At 44.8% G+C, this 18180-nt stretch overlaps 1 protein-coding gene across 1 annotated transcript in view; it reads left to right on the top strand.

Moving 5' to 3' along the window:
* LHFPL3 (LHFPL tetraspan subfamily member 3) overlaps nucleotides 1-17763 on the top strand; it is a gene marked incomplete at its 5' end in the record, with an annotated part of 247388 nt that extends 229625 nt beyond the window's left edge. The window contains one exon of the mRNA XM_082781761.1: nucleotides 15297-17763. Coding sequence (XP_082637887.1) covers nucleotides 15297-15325 — 29 coding nt within the window. The 3' untranslated portion in view covers nucleotides 15326-17763. The remainder of the gene's footprint in view (nucleotides 1-15296) is intronic.
* Between the last annotated feature and the right edge of the window lie 417 nt (nucleotides 17764-18180).

Raw genomic sequence — 18180 nt, 5'->3', positions numbered from 1 at the left:
TTGCACATGTTATCCCACAATTCCAGCACTCCTAGGGTTGGATCTGCCCTGGAAACAGTTTCATGGTGCATCATGAATGTCCCTCCCAGGTCACACAGGGCATATGTCCTTCAGTAAAGCAGCCTAAAGTGCATTTCCTTGTCGCTCCATGCTTTTCTGCACCATCCATCCTGCCTGGAGCAGGGCTTCAGTTCAGCCCCCATGGTCTGGTGGGTTTCCCAGGTGTGGGAGTGTGGAGAGCAGGAATCGCCTCCTCAACAGCAGCAAAGACCATGGCAGACTCCAAAACTTCTCAGAGCTGAATGTCAGCCAGTCCCCAGCAGGTCCTTGTATTTGGGACCTTATGACCCTGGATAATTTTGCATTACAAGCACGTGGTTATGCTGTTAGGAAGGGTGCTCACCGTGCTGTAAAGGTTTCCTTTTAGGATGGAAGATGTTAACTTTCCTGTCAGAAGTTCTCAATTATGGGCTGAGAAGAGCTTAGAAGTGCAGATGTGACACAGCTCTGCTTGTGCAGGCTCAGGTCAGGAGACAAGCAGCTACTGCCACTTCACTGCGCAAGCACTGAATTTTTTTCTGGCCCCCAGACTTGCACAAAACCTGATCAAAAAGAGATTAGGAATTTTATTTTGAACATCACTTTCCAGAATTTTGCTTAAAGGCAGGTTCGAGTAGGGCAGCATCTCTTTCTTGCTGCCCCAACATTTAACATACTGATGTCTAGCCAACAAGCATAGCCTTCATTTGGCCAAAAAAGACCTTCTTTTCATGTAGGAACACATAAGAAAGACCACTCTGAATCTTAGCTGAAAGAAAATAACCTAAAAAGCCTGAAAATCATAAAGTTGATCAGGGAAATCCCAAAGCCCTGAAAAATAATCTATCAACTATGATTTATATATTTCCTACATAATCAAGAGAAGGTTCTTATCTTGGGGGAAAAGTCCCGGAGGGGATTCCTAGATAGAGCCACAGTGTTTCTCATTATCAGATGATTGTAAAAGTTGGGTTGGCTCTACTGATTCCAAAAGGACCAAAAAGGTCCAAAAGAGTTTACAGGAGACAGACTGTAACAGAAAATATGGCTGGGAGTCTAGATTTGAAGTACTGGTTTAAGAGAAGTAAAACTGAGTCCTTATTTACAGCTTTCCAATTCCCTGGAATCAAACCCAACACTTGGTAATTCTAGACTGCTGCCTACAGTGGGTTCGTAATAATCAGAAGTCAGGAATCCCAATTAAAGAAGATGTACCCACAGTGAGATGTGTTTCATTAGGAGATAACATTAAGAATCAATATTTTATGACCTGCCACATATTTGAGTCATCCGTCATGTTTTATCCTTACATGTTGAAGTTATTTGACAGTTCAAAAGCAGAAGGAAGCAAAACAGAAAAGAAGTTTTCTTGCTGGTGTCACATTTTCAGCTAAATTTAATGGGTAATAGTCTACAGTAAGCAATTAAAACACATTGGTCTGTTATTAAGGAACAAATTCTATTCCATGGGGCCTGAGGGAAAAGCTTCTCATAAGATTTGCTATTTTTATATAAGACAGCACAAACTATGCTTTCCCTGCTTGGGAAAAAAAAAATGCTGCTACTTTGAAATGCACAGATGAATACTGATTTTGGTGTTTTACATAATGGAGAAGCAGCAAGATCCACCTGCAAGTCCATAGTACCCCTCCTCTGCTGGGGTCCAGCTGAGTCCTCAAATACTGGAGTCAGTGGCACCACAGACCTATAGGAATGTACCCATACAGAAAATACTGCTTGTTTGTTGTCCAGATAAAAAGCACAACAAAGGAAGGAGATGAGCTTATATAAAGAGGAGGAAAGGTTGAAGAGGAAATGACTGTGCAGTTACCTACAAGTTTAGAAATGTCGTGACTGCTCAAGCTATTTTTTTCATGTTCCACCTCTGGATCTCATCTTACACTTGAATGTCAGCTTTCAAAAAAAACCCACCCTTCAATTCCTTGTAATTGCAAAGAAAACCCTTTGCCCTCAAGAAACATGAGGTAAATAAGAAATAAATCAGAGTTTTCAGCTCGCGTTTGTACGTCTCCCTGGTTTGTGGAGGTTTGTGGCTCATTAAGGCTTTCTGGAAAACAAGGACTTCATCTCATGAGCAATGACAGGAGGGCTCTCCTCTCTCATCTGGCATGGAACAAAAAAGATGTTTTCATTTTTATTTTGTTCTATAGATAGGGGAAAAGAGCCAGTTCCCAAAGTAGCCAAGACCTTGTTTATCAGAGCGTTTCCTTTCATTTTTCATATTCCCCCAGAATAACGTTTTTGATGTGATTAAAGAGAAGCACCCGAGAAAGCTTCAGTCTCAACAAATTGGTATTTTGCACTGAAAATCCCTTTAATATAATGTTCCTGTGGGTAACACCAGGAAAGCCTGGGAGACTAAAAATCTGAATAATTGCATTTTTTTCTGTCTCCCAAGCAATCAATAATGTGACACTTTGCTAGTGGTGGGTTTTGAGAGACACCTCAGAGAAGGAGAAAGGACGCAGGGTGCTGCAGGGGCCATAGGGCTGAACACCAAGCTCATCTCCAGGGTTTGGTGACCCTGGGAAAACTTTGGGAAACACCATGAGATAGCCACACTCATCTGACTGCAACCATGGCTGAAGCTCAGGAGACCCACACAGCCTTTGCTCTTCTCTGGGGCCAGGGTGATCTTAGAGGACGTAAAAAAAATAATTCCAAATGAGGAGAAGTTTCAGTGTCTGAAGCGATGAAATATTTAATCCCTGCCCTCTCTGGGATATTCATCATCACAGATTTACTCACCCGCTGCTCGCTGACAGCAGCGGCTGACAAGGACGATGACAGCTGACATGCATTAACCCAGCCGCACTACACCAGCCGTCACTCCAGAGCAGAAATCCATCATTAGGATTTGAACACCAGTGAGGCGTCCTGGTGGGGACCAGATTCTCAATGCTGGAGGCACCTGTACAGGGAAGTTGGCACAAAATAGCCTCAACAGTGCCAAAGGACAGGTCCCTGAGCTGCAGAGGTCCCTGGTACCACCACCAGGTCATGGCTCTCGCCACAGAGACATACCCTTATGAAGGAAAACGAGAGGGAATGATGGACAAAAAACATTTACTCAGGGCAGAAAGCCTTTGTGAATTCTTTACGAGAGCTACAGAGCAAGGTAATACAGTAGCACCTGTACTTAGGGCTCAAGGTGCAGCAAAAGGCACCATTTCACTGCTCCTCACGGCCTGCAGCTTCACAGGGCAGACTCATCTTCTCTTTGCCCTAAATCCCCCCTCTTTTACTGATAACTTTCATTTCTGAGCAAATCCATCATTTTTGAGCATCATCTTTAATGGGTTGTGTTGAACTATTATTATCTTTGAGGAGGGGTGACTGATCAATGAGCTTTGAGGAATCCAAACTAGGTGTTGGGTTGAGGTTGTGGGTTGTGTTATTTTCCACTCTCCATTACTCTTTCCAGCCAGGCTGGTGGCTTTTTGAGACCTCCCCATTGTTTCTTGCCATTACAGTGGCAACCACATCTTTATTTAGAAAGGTTAAGTGACATCATAGAATCATAGAATCATAGAATATCCTGAGTTGGAAGGGACCCTTAAGGATCATCAAGTCCAACTCTCGACACCGCACAGGTCTACCCAAAAGTTCAGACCATGTGCCTAAGTGCACAGTCCAATCTCTTCTTAAATTCAGACAGGCTCGGTGCAGTGACCACTTCCCTGGGGAGCCTGTTCCAGTGTGCAACCACCCTCTCTGTGAAGAACCCCCTCCTGACGTCCAGCCTAAATTTCCCCTGCCTCAGCTTAACCCCGTTCCCGCGGGTCCTGTCACTAGTGTTAATGGAGAAAAGGTCTCCTGCCTCTTGACAACCCCTTACGAGGAAGTTGTAGACTGCAATGAGGTCTCCCCTCAGCCTCCTCTTCTCCAGGCTGAACAGGCCCAGTGACCTCAGCCGTTCCTCGTACGTCTTCCCCTCAAGGCCTTTCACCATCTTCGTAGCCCTCCTCTGGACACTTTCCAACAGTTTCATGTCCTTTTTATACTGTGGTGCCCAGAACTGCACACAGTACTCGAGGTGAGGCCGCACCAGCGCAGAGTAGAGCGGGACAATCACCTCCCTTGACCTACTAGCGATGCCGTTCTTGATGCACCCCAGGATACGATTGGCCCTCCTGGATGCCAGGGCACACTGCTGGCTCATATTCAACTTGCTGTCTATCACGACCCCCAGATCCCTCTCTTCTAGGCTGCTCTCCAGCGTCTCATCGCCCAGTCTGTACATGCAGCCAGGGTTTCCCCGTCCCAGGTGCAGGACCCGGCACTTGCTCTTATTGAACTTCATGCGGTTGGTGATCGCCCAGCTCTCCAACCTGTCCAGATCCCTCTGCAAGGCCTTTACGCCCTCATTTGAGTCCACAACTCCTCCAAGTTTGGTGTCATCAGCAAACTTGCTCAAAATACCCTCTATTCCTACATCCAGATCATTTATAAAAATATTGAAAAGTACCGGCCCTAAAATGGAGCCTTGAGGGACCCCACTGGTGACCGCCCGCCAGCCTGACGCAGCTCCATTTACCATAACCCTTTGGGCCCTGCCCGTTAGCCAATTGCTCACCCATCGTATGATGTTTTTATTTAGCTGTATGGTGGACATTTTGTCCAGTAGGATCCTATGGGAAACCGTGTCAAAAGCCTTGCTGAAGTCCAAAAAAATCACATCAGCTGGTTTCCCTTGGTCCACCATACGGGTGATCTTATCATAAAAGGAAATCAGGTTAGTTAGGCAGGACCTACCCTTCACAAACCCATGCTGGCTGGGACCAATGACTGCTTTGTCCCCCAGGTGCGCCTCAATAAGTCCGAGAACCAACTTCTCCATGATTTTACCAGGCACTGACGTGAGACTGACAGGCCTGTAATTGCTAGGGTCTTCTTTCTGACCCTTCTTGAAAATTGGCACAACATTTGCCAGCTTCCAGACATGTATATGAACATTATCTTACAGTCCTTGGTGGGAATGACCAAAATCATGAAAAACTGTCCAGGCACATGTGGGAATCAGGCATAGGGAGGAAGGGGGAAAGAAGCCACCAAGGTTTCCCTAGAGCCAAGCCTATGCTGTATGAGGTGTAACTTCAGAGTAGGGAACAAGGTGAGTTATTTACACCACCACATGTGTGTGGGATGCCCCATCTGAGGGTTAGAGAAGCCTCCATGGGAGAGCAGGAGCTTGTAGGAAAAACCACCCTTTACCTGCTGATGGTCTCATCCCTGCAAGGTGCACCACAGTTCACTCCAACAACCAGCTCCCATGGGAAGGAGAAAGGCAGCTCTAGGAACAATGCTCTTTCCATCGCCACCTCCACTCCACGTCTCACTAAGCCTCACATGCCCAAAACTACAGAGCTTGTTGGATGTGCTGAGTTGTCACCTCCCTGCTTCTGAGCCAAAGGAGAAGGAGCATGGCCTAGGCGCTGCCACGGCTGTGATTCAGGGCCACTGCAAAGCAGGCTGCCCTCCTGCATGCTCTTCAGCTGTGAGTCCTCCCCTTTTTTCTCCGTGAAGGATTTCTGGCTCTGCACTGCTGCACACTGCCCTCTCTCTGTGCTGAAAGCTCTTTGGGGAGGGAATCTCCTCTTTTTCTTTTGCAAGAATACACTTAACACTCCTAAAGCAACTCAGAAAAAAATGTTTAAGGGAGTAATATAAAATAATAGCAGTCATAAATCCTGATATATTGTCCAAAGCCTGTGTACATCAGTTCTGCAGCAATCCTGCAGGGCAGTGTGAAAGGGAAGATGACTGAAGGGATGCTGTCATGAGCTCCGTCAGGACCATGAGAGGTCCACATGCTCCTTGCTGCCTGCCAGACAGCTCTCCATGACTGATTGTGGTCACTGAAAGCCTCTCCCTCTCTTTAGACTCTGGTGTTGCCATCTCCTAAACCAAGCTAAATTTCACTGAACCCCATGGGGAGTCCTTTAGGGTATTTTCTAGTAAGGAGGAGTTTTGCTTGTAATTTCATAGCTTTGGAAATTATGATTGGTTTTATGCGTGGCACCAGTTATTTCCTATTTGCCCAGAGAGTATATAGACAGCTAATTAACATCTCCATGCTCAGGTAGGCCATTAGCTAATCATTAAGCTGCAGTTTTGAAGCCTCAGACTAAAGCTTCCCCAGATCGTTATCTTTCTGTTCCCACAAGCACGTAACTTGGCAACTGCGTCTCACAGAGGCCAGAAGGGGATCGATGCTGGCAGCTCATTAACGGGTTTGGATGGAGAGCCCGGGTTTCTGCAGCCTTGGGTCAGTGAGCCCCAGCCCTGAGGTGCTCAGGAGGAAGCCCTGGGGCTGTGGGACCCTTCTCCTTCACCTCCAGCCCCAGCAGCCACCCAGGGTCATCTGTGCTTTTCCCCCCACATTGCGACAGTTCAGTGTTTATTTTCTCCACTGCAATCAGCAGGAGTTTTCTTGGGCAAGCTTTGGAGAAGGCTGTGAGTAGTGATGACTCCTCATGGGAATGCAGTCCCTTGATGGTCAGGCCTTGCTTATTCGTTTCATGTAAATCTGGACTGCAATCAGAGACTCTCCCAGCACCAGGCAGAAGCTGATGCACTTGTAATGCTTCAAAATGAATAAGCATTCACCAAAACATTCATCCTCACTGAAACATTCATCCCAGCAGAGGATAAGCATCAGGAGATGAAATAAAGAGAGCTGGTGTTAGGGCAGGGATGGCCCCCAAAAACACAGCCACCACATTCCCTTTTTGCCCGCACTGTCCAGGGCAAGGGTTGTAGCACAAATCCTGCCCAGATTGGGTCGGGTTTGCATGGTCCTCCCAAGCCATGCAGTTTTGACACTAGCCAGAGAAGAGGGAGATGAATTTGACACAAAGAAAAGAGAGTTTAAAAGCTTTTATTATTCTGCAGCATTTACGAATTGCTAGCATTGATATTTTTATTGTTTTCTGAGATACTGAAACCGAATTTCTTGGAGTTATTTTAATGAAGTACAGCATTTGAAAATCAATGAATCATTTCACGAAATTTGATGCATGGAAAACTTCCTTTTAGCATGGCAAAATGGCCAGCAAATTGTCATGGCCCTGCTTCTTTCTGCTGGGAGGAAAAACTTATTACATGGATTGGGAAATTATCTGGAGAAATCCAATCTCTTGAAAAAGAGCCAGGCTCTGTTTCTTTCACCACAGCAAAATGAGCCACATCGTAGTGGTTTCCTTATCCAGAGATCCTGACTGGCACCTTCGTGGCTCTGCTCCAGCATCCCAGCTCTCTCCCCGGGCCAAACTCCTCTCCCCTGCTGCACACACGGGCAGGCTCAAACCAACACTGCGTGGGAGCTGGTGACCGGTTCTCCCTGAGCTCAGCCTTGCTCACAGCCCCTGGCACCCTAGGATGGTTTTTGGCTTCTTTCTGATTACTTAGCCAAAAAAGTAGAAAAGTAGAGTTTTGCATCAATGTCAGCAAGATTTGTTTTCCCAGACCAAAGGTATGCTGATGGCAGCTTCTAACATCATGCAGCACAGTACAGGAAGCTCCTGGAGGATACAAAGCTAGTTACAGTGGATATAAAGCTGTTGTTATTAACAAAATGAAGAAATATATAAATATATATTTTATTTTAATATTTTTTAATATAAAAATATAAGCTGACAATCCAAACATTTTCTGGCCTTTCTGCTCAGGACTCTATCTGGGTGCCTAGACTGACACAGCCTTGTCCTCAGCAGGGCTCTCAGGAAACAAGTAGAGATCAAAGTTCCTAACAGTTTTTAAATAAAGATGATGCAGAGCTTTCTGGGCAGTCTGATCAGTCTGATCACGCAGCCTGAAGGCTCATGAAACAAACAAAAATACCTACAGATCCTCTGGGTTCCAAGAAAGAAATTAAAAAGCAATGCCAGTAAATGTGTGGAATATGAAAGAAGTAAAACATTTCCTCATTCAACAGCTAAGGAACAGAAAGGGCTTGGGAATCACAGTTCAGGGACTACTGTTCAGTGACAGCAATTTATTTGACCATCTGGGTAAAGAAAGACTGCAGCAAACCACACAGAGGAAATAAAAACAGATGAGAAACAAGGAACTGATTCTGCTTGACTTGAGCCTACAACTCCGCGGAGCAGGAAGCTACTTCACGTAAAAGACGTTATTGATGAAGGCATTTCAGCCTCTCTCCAGTCCTTCTAACAACATACTAGATCCCCCATGCCAGCAAACCTGTCCTGAGACGTGACTGCCATCCCAAACGCCCCAGAAACATCAGCAAGTACAAAAGACAAATTGATGAGCCTTCTGGAAGGGAACCACCGGAGGAAGGAGCAGCTCTCTGATGCCTCCTGAATTCCTGTTCCACAGTAAAAGAAAGTTCTTTTGGAGAAAGAATGGGAGGCTTTTTGCTCCGTTTGTTCATTGTGATAAAAAAATCTTCGTTTTCTCGATAGGCACAGAGTAAATATTGAAGTGGAAGAAAATGCTCCCCACTGATCCACTGGATCTGGTCACTACATGCCAGTGTCTCGGTGCCCACCTCGAGCAGAGGCACAGCCTCCTCCCTTGTTCAGTGCTCACTGTGTGGCACAGGAGCAGTCGTGCTGGCTCAGAAGATCCTGTGGTGCTGGCACCAAGCCATCCAGCTGAGGAACCCAAGAGCTGCTGGTAGCAAAGCAGTGGAGCTGTCGCCCAAGGCAGCCCCATTCCAATCAGCACAGGCTGTTGCTGACAGATGACAGGGATGACAGCTATGACTTTACCCTACCCGTGGATAGGTCTCTCTTCCCTCTACTTGTCACTCTCCTCCTGCCTTTCTCACCAATGCACACGCATATGCTGTATTCCTGGAGCCACATTCAAACCAGAAGGCCACCCAAGCCAGGCACTAGGCAGGGTAGCAGGGGGAGCTTGAAGCCAGCCAAAATTTGGGGTTTCAGAGCCTGTCACCACCATCTGGTTATATTTAGGTGCATTTGAAGGAGGATCTTGTTGAAATAAAATTGTCAGGCTGTGATGAGGTGCTTCTTGAAGCAGCTCTAGCCCCAGTTCTCAACATTTGCAGTCACAGTGCACCTGCCCCTGGTGTAAGATCTTGCTGACGAGAGCAGCTGAGCTGGCTGTGATACGCAGCTTGGCTCACGCTTCCCACCAGGCTGGCCAGCTCCTTACAGCCCTGTACCAGGCTCATCAGCATCTCATCATCCTGGGTGCTCAGCCCTCCTAGGATAGAGCTGAAGCTTCAAACTCACCTCCTGTAAAACCATTCACCCCTCCATAAAGGCAGTGGGGGCATGCAGTTGCTTGATAAGTAACAGGACTAAAAATACCAGCCCTCAAGCTGTGCTCAAAAAGCTCTCTGGCAACTTGTTACAAGAAACTAATCCACAACAGCCTAATAGTTTGATATTTCAGGCTGAAGATCATCTCTGTGTGGGCAGGAGCTTCTCTCTTTATGTTCCCATTCATGCTGTTAATCGCTGTGTGCAGGACAATTATAAATCCCATTGTTCAGGATTCACACATCTCACTCTGTCCATCTCAGACTCAGGTCTCCAGTCTTCTCCAATGTCTACAGTCCTGCAGGAGCCAACAGGTGCTCACTTGTGCTAGGAATCATCCCCAGATGAAATGAATCTCCTGTCCCTGCCCTGGGCCTCACACTCAATGCCTGACTCCTGGAGAGCTGCTGCTATGTGTGATGCATCTCCCAGCCCATCTTCTATATTCTTTCTCCTCCCAAAAAAGCTCCCCACCTTCCTCAAAAATTTCATCTGGAGAAGAAAATGGACTTGAAGAAACCAAGAAAACAAAGAGGGAAACTGTCACGTTGCACCCTGGCTCCAGACCTAATTTCCCAATATATTTCTCCTTTCATACATTGGCACAAGGTCATCAGACTTAATTGCTTGATCCTTTTATTTTTTTAATTAATTTGTCTTAATAACTACAATTTTCTCTGGAGACCTTTTCTTATTGTCATAACATCTTCAAAACATGTTCTGCCTGGAGAAATAAAAGAAAGCAACCCAGAAAATAGCGTAGCAATGTTGTGCCATTCTTCTCCCCTCCATAGCACACTGGCTACAACCAACCTCTCTGAACTGACAGCCTTTTCCTCCTGCCCTGTGTCAGCCTGTACATACAGCAACAGGAAAAGAAAAAGGAAAAAAAATGTACAAATAAATTGGATTTTAAAACTACAAGACGCAGCTAGGGTCTGGCGGGGAAGGGCAGGATGTGACCAGCAGGGCAGTCAGTGGGAGCACCGAGTGCGCAAGGAGGGCGGCTTGGGGTCTGCAGTGTGCCTGCAATGCTCTGGGCTTATTCTTGTGACTGACAGTGCATGAGTTGTTTATGCCTGTACACAGATACCAGTAAGTTGGCAAAATTGTTCTGGTGGGATCCTTCAGGCATTTTTCTGATTCTTATTGGAAAAGGGTGTTTACTAAAATGGCATTCATGTGTTCAGTGCTTAATTCCAACCATTAGCTTCCTTGTGGCCCTGAATTAGTCCTCTCAGATACTAGAGATGCCCTTGTGCAGCCGTGAACTGAGCCTTCTGTGTGCAAAACAGCTTGGGCATCCTTTCCCTGGATGTTTAGAAATTTTTTGAGTGCTTCCACCATTTCGCACAGTCCTGGGAACAAACATTTCCTACAGCCATGCCCCTGGAGTTCAGCTGCTGCCACTAGCAAGATGCACAAGATACCACCCAGCAGGTCAAATAGGCCTTATCATCCCTCTCAGATCTAGTTTCATGGGGTTTGCATACTGAATTAATTAAAACCTTGTTATTATTTATGTGATTTGATTCTGTTTTATTGCCAGGAAGCACTTCAGCAGAAGAGCTAGTTCATGTGCCCTTCTGTTGAGATGAGCTTCTCCTCTTAAACTGTATGGACAAAAACATCCCACTTCCAATCCCAAAGTTTTATAAAACTTTTAGCAACTCCTTGAGGTTTGCTGTGTGCTCTCACAGTCTCATTATCCCTGCGCTCCCAGACACTGTGAGGGGCTGCAGAGCCGCAGCTGCCAGCTTCTGCCTGCTGGCTTGCTAGGGGGAGGAGGAAACAGGCTCAGGTAGCTCTGGTGTGGACAGCTCATTTATCACATTTTGTTGGAAGATGCCAAATGGTAAAACACCAGGAAGGGAGCTGCTAGCAAAATAGATCAGGAATTTCTGTCTGTTCTTCCTTCCATTTCAACAGGGGAAACTCGATCCTTCCTTTCTGTGTCTACATTGCAGTGCAGCAGTAGGCATGGCTCACTCATCTCTTGACCACACATCTTCTTCCAGGACTGTCTGTGGGAAGCATCTCCAAAAACACATGCTAGGGTTTCAGCTTTAATCACCAGGACTCTTACGTGTTAAGAGAGGACCTGATCTGCTGCCTGCCTGTTTACTGAGAGCATGATATTTGGGTGGTTCTCAGGGTGTTGTGCCAGGGGAGGTTCAGGCTGGCAATGAGGAGCCATTTCTGCTCAGAAAGAGCAGTCAGGCACTGGGACGGGTTGCCCAGGGAGGTGGTGGAGTCACCGTCCCTGGGGGTGTTCAAGGAGAGGTTGGACGTGGTGCTTGGGGACATGGGTTAGTGGTGGCATTGGTGGTAGGGGGTGGTTGATCTTGGAGGGCTTTCCCAACTTTAAGGATTCTCTGAATGCATATTAACACCCAAAAAGACCTGGGCAAAGGATGCATCAGGCAGGAAAAAGCACCCATGGCAGGTAAGCAAAGGAGAACACGTACTTAAAGAACCCCCTATTCCTCTCTCATCACAAGGAAAATAAAATATTGCTCTCAGGCAGCCCAAATAATTTTTGTTACGTGCTTTAAAGGAAGTATCTTCAAAGAAAGGAGAGGAGACAGGACACCATCTGCCCACTGCTGCTGGGCATTTTCCTGCATTTCATGCCTTTTAATTATACGCATCTGGCTGTTGCCCAGGACCTGACTGCACATTGCTGTTTGAGTTTTGGAGTGTAGTAGCTACAAGTGGAGTTTTAACATGCTTAGCATTGCACCAACCATGATGTGAACAACAAAACCACCTACCTGTGGTTATGAGGAGCTGACCCAGATCACAAGCAGAAAGGCAAGAACTCGAAGCACCTCATTAAAACCCCTTTTTGTTGGCCTACTGCCTGGGCAGCTGTTTTATCCAAGGTGCCTCAGCATTTTTATTTCCAGCTGCAGACCTTCAACAGCAATGTTCCTCTCCTCCTTCATCTCCTGCCACACACCAAACACGGTGCCAGTCTTCCAGAGCTATAATGCTGCTCCCTAGGTTAGAGAAATACAGGGGAGATGCTGGGAGCAAATCTCTGGTGCTTCATCACCCATGGGCTTCTGATAGCTGGTGTGATTTTGGAACAGCACTGATTTGGGTGTGACCATGAATGCCAGTTGCTCTTTAGTTCAGGCAACCACAGTAATTGTGTGTGTTTGGAGCCAGCGATATAAGATCAGCTCTTGGAAAGGTGTTACTTTCTAGGCTACCAGTCAAACAATCAGCAAAGATTGCATAAATATGTCTGGTGACAATTAGTGGGGTAAAGTGTTAAGTCTGATGGAGAGAAAATACATTCAGACCTGGAAGGTGTGCCTTTCTCTGTGTATTTGCTATCCATCTGACTGCCTTTACAGTAACAGCATGTAGGGGACTACCTGAAACTCAGTAGGTGTTTTATACCTTGGCAGGGAACAACTTCGAAATCTTATTATGTGTTTTCATCTTCAAAACAAAGACATATTGGTGGCCCCTCTGAAAATGTACATAAACATTAAAATGCTGTAAATCTTTCACAGGGTGACTGCACCCCAGCCATCAACAGAAGTGACTTCCCTAATTGAATGGCTCAAACACGAGTAAAAAATGCATTGTCAGGATGTCAGCCTCACAGGCAGCCTTCCAAGACTTTAAATAGAGAATTTAACAGCATAGTACCTAGGTGGTTTGGGCAATACAGCTTTCACAAAGACTGCTTCCATTAACTGATTTCTAGGCAACAGCGCTAGAAAAGGCCTGTGAGTAGCTCTAAAAAAAAGAAACTTCAAGAAGTTGAGAGCCTATGATGTGATACACACCAGGCTAAGGGATGCTGGATGTGAATGACTTATTTCTGCCTTATCAGCAAGCCACCTCTGGTATTTATTAACCTTCATTTCCATGTCTATATCACCTGTGTGCAAAATTTGTCAAAAGAGCTAATAAAGGTTTGAGCAACCCCAGTACTGTTACAACTCAAAGACTGCTGGAAATCCAATGAGCACTCTTAAGGATCTGAATAACACAGGCGCACTGTTCCAAAGTCTCAAAAACGATCCCTCACTCAGCAAATAAATAGGTTGGAGATTCAGATACTTTCTCTTTCTTGTATTTAGCAGTGCTACTTGACTATATTAATAATTACCCTACTAATTACGTTAATAACCATATTAGTAAAAGACACTGAAATTCCCAACTTAGGCTATTTTAATAAATTTTGTTTATCACAAATACATGCATTTCTCATTCATTCTTTATCCTTCCTTTTTGCCACGTTTTAAAGGGAAAAAAGAAACTCCTGGAGCTATCAATGGCATTTTTTTCTTTCAAAACTGGAAATTGTCGGTCCCATTATATATTCACATCCTAAGAATGTTTTTACCACAGCGAACACTATATTGCATATTCATTTTCTGACAAAAGGAAAACAGATCCATTCATCTTCAGCAAGGCCCTCCTTAAGCTCAGCTTATGCTTCTTGGATAATTTATTTCCTAGTTTCTAGTGTCAGCAGTATCAATTAAAAATGTCTTCTTTTTGAAATACATCTGGACTACAGATGATTGCTGAACACGTGTGGGCTATAACGAGTCAGAATTTTCCTGCCAAAACCAACTTTGCTTGAAAAACATCAATTTGTTGGAAGTTGATGGGGGAAGCAGGTGCCCAGGGCCCACATTTGGTGGTTAGACACCACTGGGCTCCCAGATTCATGGCACCACCAGCCCCTGCTTCAGGGGAATCACTGGGGATAGGAGAAGATGGCTGGTCCATGTAACTTCAGGGGGAATAAAACATTTGTCTCTAACATGTTTAAGAGCTTCTAGTTCTGAAACTCTTAGTTCATTGCCATTTCAGAGTTAAATCCATTCTTATTCTTCTATTTTTACAAACATGGTTTCCCCAAGTCCTGAGTCCCAGCAGTGGCCCACAGTGGCCCCTGTGTTACGATGAAGGTTGTGATGAAGGTGGTCATCCTCTCCCACAGGCTGTGGGCTTGCAGGAGCTCTGACCACAGGAGACAACGAGGAGGCTGCCTGTAGAAGGACTACATAGCTTGGCACAAGCCATCGGGAGAATTTAGCTAACGGTGTATTTGCAGAGCTCATTTTGATCTGAAGAGCTCATTTTGGTGAAAGCCAAGCCCCGGAGTAGTCACATTTTTGCATTTGCTGGCACACATACATGCACCTGCAAAGCAGCACAGCTCCCGTGTGCTTGGCAGAGGTTGTTAGAGCACAGCCATCCCACGCTGAATGCCCGGAGAGCAAACAATGGTGAGAGCATGCACTTGTACATGTGTGTCTGCACACAGACCTTCTCATTACACTGCTGTTCCCATGAGCTGTCCCCTCCAGGGCTGATTTATGGGCAGTCACCTCCAGCAAGGCTGGGGGAGCCTTCCTCACCCTGCTCGCAGTGTAGCTACAGCCAGCACTGGCTGTCCTGCACACACTGCTCTGCGTATGGTGCAGCGAAACTGGATGGGGGAGCTTCAGATTTTATGGTAGGCATTGGGTTGAAAACACCTCAGTCCTCAGTGGGGTCTGTTCCTTTGAAATTTATCACCATACGCTGTTTTATCTTGTTTACAAGTGTGGATTGTGTGCTCAGGGGAGTGAAAAATTATCGATGTGGAACAGGAACATCAGGATTTTATCTTGATTCATGATACTCCTCCAGCGAATGTGATTCCTGCCCTGTATGCACTGTATCTTTATTTTCATATTGTTCAAACTTTAAATGAAGCAATCTGATTATTTTGACTTCACATGTTGATTCACTGATGAAAGATGATTTTTAAGAATTCCAGATTACAAATCATTGTCATAGCTGAAGATTAAACTTGCCATTTTCCCTGATAAATGGAAATACAAATAGCGAAGTGTATTTGAATATTGATCAGATGCTCAGCCTGAGCCAAGTACAGTATGAACATCTTTATGTTTGCTGGCAGTAAACCAGCTTCTCTCTTCTCTCTGTTTTGCACAGTCCTTCTAAGCCAATCCTCACTAGAATGAGCACAAAACAAACCGAATAACAGCTTTTGTACATCAACATTAAAATGGGAAGAAGCTTGGGAAAGGGCCTCCAAGAGAGAAGAACGCTGAAGAGAGCAAAATGCCTGATTGGTAAGCGCCACCTTCTAAACATAGATCAGCCAGACGTGGAAGTGATTTTTGGAAGAGAAATGCAATCATGGATTACACACCAGCTCATTAGAAACTGTTGCTGAATACAGCATCCAGAAGACATGCATGAAAAGTCACATTTGGGGAATAAATTAAAAGGGGTGTAGTTGTTGCTAGATAAACATATGTAATATATATGCATTGAAGAGGTTTGTAAATGTCATTTTTTTTATTCAGACGGAAAGCAAAAAGCTTTAAAACCTTTCACAGTAGAGAGGCAGTTAACTCCAGACTATTCCTATCCCAGTAGCCAAGAAGTTGATAGGACATCTCTCTTAAATTAGCATTTATAAATAGACTCTCTGAATGTTTCCATCTCCTAGTGGAAAAAGCATAACTTTTAATGCTATATTTCTGCACCTCATTTACTTCAGTGTATAATACGTTGACTAAAACTGTAAAGCTTCTCAATTTTTACCGCGTATGTGTTCCAATTAATCTATGTCTGTAACAAACTTAAGACTGGAAAATTATTTCTGACCTATATTCTAGTTCTATGAAGCATATATACTATAAGATATGTCTGACTGAATATCATGATACTATAATTTCCCAGGCAACATAGAATTGTTTGCATTTAAAGCAACAAAACAAAACCACTTGATTTCTTTTTCATAGGAAAAAAAGTAATTTACCCCTTAAATGTATTAAAGCAGCTGCTGGCTGTGAGGGCATTTCTGTTCTTTTCCTTGGTCTGCTACATAACCACTAAGAGACACCTCTGGCCTCTGTTATGCCGTCGGGCTAGGTGATCAAGTGATCCCTTCTGGCCTTCAGCTCCACAGGTAACTGAAGAGAGCAGGAGCTCATGCACACTGCCAGCAGCTCACACAGGGGCTAAGTGAGGGGCTCAGCCAACTCCCCACCAAATCCCCTCCTTTCCAAAGCCGGTGAGACACAGGGTATGGAGGCAGACCTGGATGCAACAGGGAGAAGGAGGGAGGCAGCAGCTCCCTCTCTGCTCCTCTCCGCTGAGCCCAGCACGGCACACATCTCCTCCTGGCACAGGACCGGGCAGCTCCCAGCACTTCTCCTGCCCCCTTCTGTGCATCACAGCCGAGTCCAGCCCCAAACAAGCACTGCAGTGCTAGTTTCTGACGATTTTTTAAGCCTGTTGCATCATTTTCTGGCTTTCAGGGGAAACAGCTAAAATAATCATTTGTTGTTATTGCTGATCCTAAATACCATGATACACTGAGGACATGAGTAAAGCATGGGTTAAAGCTGGTTTTAACTATTCGCTGCACAACACAAAGTATTCAAGGATTTAGGCGTGAATCTCAGAAAACAAATTTCATCTTTGGTTGAAAAATTATCTTCAAGAAAACTGTCAATAAATAAATTCAAGGAAATAGGTAACTCTTTTATCTAATTACCAAGGTACCACTGTGGCTCTGCTTATTTTAGAAACTGAGCATTGATGTGGATGTCTGCCAAGTAAACTTATATGTGAAGCTGGGTAGCATTTAAAATAAAAGTAGTTTAATCTAAATCTGTTCTTGTAACTGTGTGTAGGAGACTCCCTTGAATTCTACAGGACCAGCATTAGAGCTGGTAAAAAAATCCCACCCAAATCAATCAGCCACCATAAGCATGATCCCAGCACCTGCTACTGAACTGAAGTGGGCCGAAAACCAGGTAATTTACACATGGGGATGCACGAAGTCATTAAGGTCCCACTTCAAACAGGTTTTTAAGTCTGTGATTAGCCCAACCAGTGTCATCTAGAAAATGCACATCCTAAAAAGCTGGGCACCCAGGAGTTCCTGTGAATGGTGTCTCAGCAAACCTGTCTTCATTCACAGCTCCTGTTGGTTCACACACACGTTGTCATCTCAAAAGCCTGTGAAAAGCTTTGCTATCTGGATGTGCCATTGTATCATCAACTTCTTTTGGTCTTTTGGTTTATGTCTATCCCAAATTATTGCAGTCATGGCACTTCTGCTGCAGCAGAAATCACCAAAACAGGGTTTCTCTGTAGTATATTATTTTGTTATGGACTACTATGTTTTGCACCATGGTGACTGTGTAACACAAAAGTCCTTTCTAAACACACAAATGTTGCAAAAAAAAAGTGTCATCACAAGACCTTGCAACCCTGCCAGGGCAGGTCAGTGAAAATGTACCATTTGTACCTAAACAGAAGGAAAGACTTACAAGGACATACATCACTAAATGTTGATTTAGTATGAATAGTATGTTTTACCTTTTAAAATGTTACTACTTTCCCATTCCACTCCATTGTAACTTGTCAACTGTATTTTTTTTTTTTAAGTCAACAAAGACTGTAAAGAAAACTGTTGAAATACCTGATTTTCTGTAAAAAGTAATAACAATAATTTTTGTTACTTCAAAGTATGCTTGGTATTAAAGTACCTAATAAAGTTCAACAATGAATTTTGTAGCATACTAAAATAAAGCGTGATAGTGCTTTTCTCCAGCTAATCTCTGGTAACAGCTACTCTTGCTGGAAACACTGTCCACCTCATAAAGACAATCCTGGCCACCTCCTACATGCCTGTGCCTACACAGATTCCTGAGGTATGCAAAGTCTGAGCAAAATCCAGTCCCTTCGTGAGGGCAGGGATTTGCGTGCATGCATCAAATTTACAGGCTAAGAAGGCTAAGAATTACCTTGGTGGTAAGTCGTCTGCATCCTTTGGTACCTGACTGTACACATCTGG

The sequence above is a fragment of the Aythya marila genome (genome assembly GCF_965140915.1).
Source record: "Aythya marila genome assembly, chromosome: 1".
NCBI classification, from domain to species: Eukaryota; Metazoa; Chordata; class Aves; order Anseriformes; family Anatidae; genus Aythya; species Aythya marila.
This window is presented reverse-complemented; position numbering and strand designations above follow the sequence as displayed.